Genomic DNA, 2,780 nt, shown 5'->3' with positions numbered 1-2,780 from the left:
GCGCCGCAGACCGAACCGCCCCCGGCCGCGGAGATGGTCTTTCTTATTAGACGAGGAGTGGTGGGTAAAACATGGGATTTCTCAACTTACATCAATGAAGGCCGAGTGTGGGACCTCGCCGTTAACTTGAGGTGCAGACATTGCTTCGGATCGAGGGAGGACAGGTTCGATGGGTTCTCTGGAAGAAAACTGCGAAAGGCGTGGAACAATCGCAAGAGTGGGAGAGCGAGAGAAAGGGCGAGAGAGCTGGAGCAGATGTGGATGCGACAAGCTCATGCGTTGGCGCGAGCGCGAAGCTATTGCTCTGCTGGAGGAGCTGCCGGGTAAGCTTTAGTACTAGAGCCGGTAGACTTCAGCTGATGTGTCTGGGAGTGGTCCGACACAAGCCAGCGAAGAATACAAACACCGGACTTATTTGGGCAACAGGGCGGCGGCGAAGGCGAGCGCGCGCAAGAGGATGTCGGGGAATGTGTGGGGGATGAAATCGCAGATTAGAGGGGATTGGCCACTTACACCGTGAGTCGTTAAATTGAGTGATGAGTGATGCTTGGTCTGCTTCGTGTGACGACGTGTCGCTGGTGGATGTTGGAGACGTGTGTTCGGATTGGATTTGCCAAACAGGGCTGGCTTGTTTGAGGGAGGAGGCCGAAGGTGTGAAGTGTGCGGCAGGTGAAGATGGCAGACGTCCAAGATGTTGGGGAAGGGAGGACGAGAGCGGCGGGAGACAGGTAAAAGGAAGAGCCGAGACAGGTTATTTGAACGCCACCCATACGTCTTGACGGATCACTTATTCACCAAGCATGGTTTTTTTTCCTTTGGCAGGGACGAAAACGAAGACAGGTCTAATGTTTTTAGCATGTGCTTGCCGTCTCCATTTGTTGGGTACGACATGGCCTGCACTCCTGGTGGTGGGCACACCCCCCACGGATGTACCTGCCTCACCTTGCCGGCTTGCCAGGGTCAAATCGATTGATGTCTCGCCTGCCCTGGCCATGGATGCTTCTATCGCCTCCTGAGACGGAAGGCAGGACCTTCCCCCGAGAGCCGTCGACGCCGCCGCACGTGTGGCCGGTCATCGGCTTTCCATATTCTGTCACTCTTTGGGCAGTGGGTACATTCACGAGCAACGCAGAAACCGCAGGCCTTTTTCTCAGGAGCGAGCCGCAGATGAAAGTATGATATCCAATAATAACACCACTGCGTCCGAAAACCGAAAACATCCCTGGCAAATGGTGCCCAGACAGCGGGACATGGACAAGACCGCCCCCGCCTCGCTCGGGAAGTTGCCCTTGGCGTGGCCCCGTTGCGTGGAATGCGATGCGGCCATGATGGGAAACGCCCCTTCTATGTGAGGAAATCGGCAGGAACGCTCAAATTCCCAACATCCTGGCCAGGAAGTCGCGCTTGAGCACGCAGGCCGTTCCATTGGATAGCAGGACGCGAACCGCACAGGTTGCTCTAGGAGAACGAGATATATCAAAATGATGGAGCGAAAAGGAAGAGCGAGGGAGGAAAAGAGAAGAAAAAAATCGGTTCGATCCATCGTCGCTCTGACGGGGCCGTGTGTGAGCTAGGTGGTGTGCTGTGTGGCGAGGTACCTCCAGGTACGTACCGTACCCCTTGTCGATGCCACCAAGACTTGAAGACGGTGCCGATAAGAGCCCCGCAACCACCCCTGTCCCTGTTTAGGGCAGCTGCAGCCCACCAGCTCCAGGACGCGTGCGTTTAGGGAAAGTCTGACATGTGATAATGGCCACGGGCGTGAGACGGCGCGCGGGCTGTGACGACGAGTGACGACGAAGCATCGAAGCATGGAATTGATGCTCCGCTCCAGCCATTCATGGCGTGGAGATGGGCGCTTCCCGCCCACCGTACCCACGTCCCAAGCAGCCCCAGCACACGCTGCAGCAGGCGTTGGATGCAGCTGCTGTCCATCTCGAACCTAGGCCCAGGCCCAACCAAGGGCCCGCGATAACGACTTGGCGTCGGAGCCAGCCCACGGTGGGCATCTTGGTGGCGTTGAGCAACTGCGATCGTCAACGGTCTCCCCTTTTCGACGCAGTGCAACGCCCACCTTCTGCATGTTGTACTCCGATGTCGACGCCTCCATCTATCCCCGCCTATTCCTTCCCTCATTTTACCGACCCACCGCATGAAAAAAAAATGATCCTCACAAAAAGGGGCCACCACTTCAAAAGCAAATAAAACACCACAAAGAATAGCTAGCGCTTATATTTTATATACAAATTAATAGGCAGTCATTTTTCCTTCGCCTTCGATAATTTTTGAAAGTATTTAAGGGATCTCGTTAACAAAGCCATTAATTGTATCCTGGCTTTGTTCGTACTAAGCCTCCTTTGCCAATTCCTTTACTATAGTATCGTTATATACAGGCTGGTTGTGCACTTTGTTTTTAAGCCTTTTCCAGGCCTTTTCGATAGCCGGAATATTAAGAAATAAACTACAGTTCCAAAAGGACTTGAGATTGTTAATTTCTTTCCAAGTTCTTACAATATTTGCTTTTGCTTGTGCTGTACCCAGAATCATTATCCTCTTTTAAAACAAAATCCTGGCTATCCCGTAGCCAGGAACTTACTACAAACTCCAAAATCTTGTCCTTGTATACCTGGAAGGTTATCTTCCCGCTACTATTGCTAAGAACCTCGTACTAAACAAAATTACTTTTAAAATTGTAGCCAACAGCTACCCATGCGTACAATCTTTAAAAATCTTTTATAGCTAGCTCGTTCGTTTTTTGCATACATGTTAGGAGCACGGGC

At 52.4% G+C, this 2,780-nt stretch overlaps 3 protein-coding genes across 3 annotated transcripts in view; all 3 read right to left on the bottom strand.

Annotated features, from left to right (window-relative positions):
• Positions 1-838, bottom strand: part of GGTG_10816 (CAP20) — a 3,803-nt gene extending 2,965 nt beyond the window's left edge. Inside the window, exons 1-2 of the mRNA XM_009228692.1 lie at positions 514-838; positions 91-316 (exon numbers count right to left, since the gene is read on the bottom strand). Coding sequence (XP_009226956.1) covers positions 91-276 — 186 coding nt within the window. The 5' untranslated portion in view covers positions 277-316; positions 514-838. The remainder of the gene's footprint in view (positions 1-90; positions 317-513) is intronic.
• Positions 839-1,685: 847 nt separating this feature from the next.
• On the bottom strand, positions 1,686-1,935 carry GGTG_10815 (hypothetical protein; the record flags this gene model as incomplete). Its single annotated transcript, XM_009228691.1, has 2 exons — positions 1,686-1,778; positions 1,876-1,935. The coding sequence occupies 2 exons, from the start codon at positions 1,933-1,935 to the stop codon at positions 1,686-1,688; spliced, it is 153 nt and encodes a 50-aa protein (XP_009226955.1).
• Positions 1,936-2,372: 437 nt separating this feature from the next.
• GGTG_10814 (hypothetical protein) lies at positions 2,373-2,765 on the bottom strand (the record flags this gene model as incomplete). Its single annotated transcript, XM_009228690.1, has 3 exons — positions 2,373-2,461; positions 2,512-2,668; positions 2,718-2,765. The coding sequence occupies 3 exons, from the start codon at positions 2,763-2,765 to the stop codon at positions 2,373-2,375; spliced, it is 294 nt and encodes a 97-aa protein (XP_009226954.1).
• Positions 2,766-2,780: the final 15 nt, after the last annotated feature.

The sequence above is a fragment of the Gaeumannomyces tritici genome (genome assembly GCF_000145635.1).
Source record: "Gaeumannomyces tritici R3-111a-1 unplaced genomic scaffold supercont2.6, whole genome shotgun sequence".
Classification (NCBI taxonomy): domain Eukaryota; kingdom Fungi; phylum Ascomycota; class Sordariomycetes; order Magnaporthales; family Magnaporthaceae; genus Gaeumannomyces; species Gaeumannomyces tritici.
The sequence above is the reverse complement of the archived record's forward strand: the minus strand, read 5'-3'. Positions and strand labels throughout refer to the sequence as shown.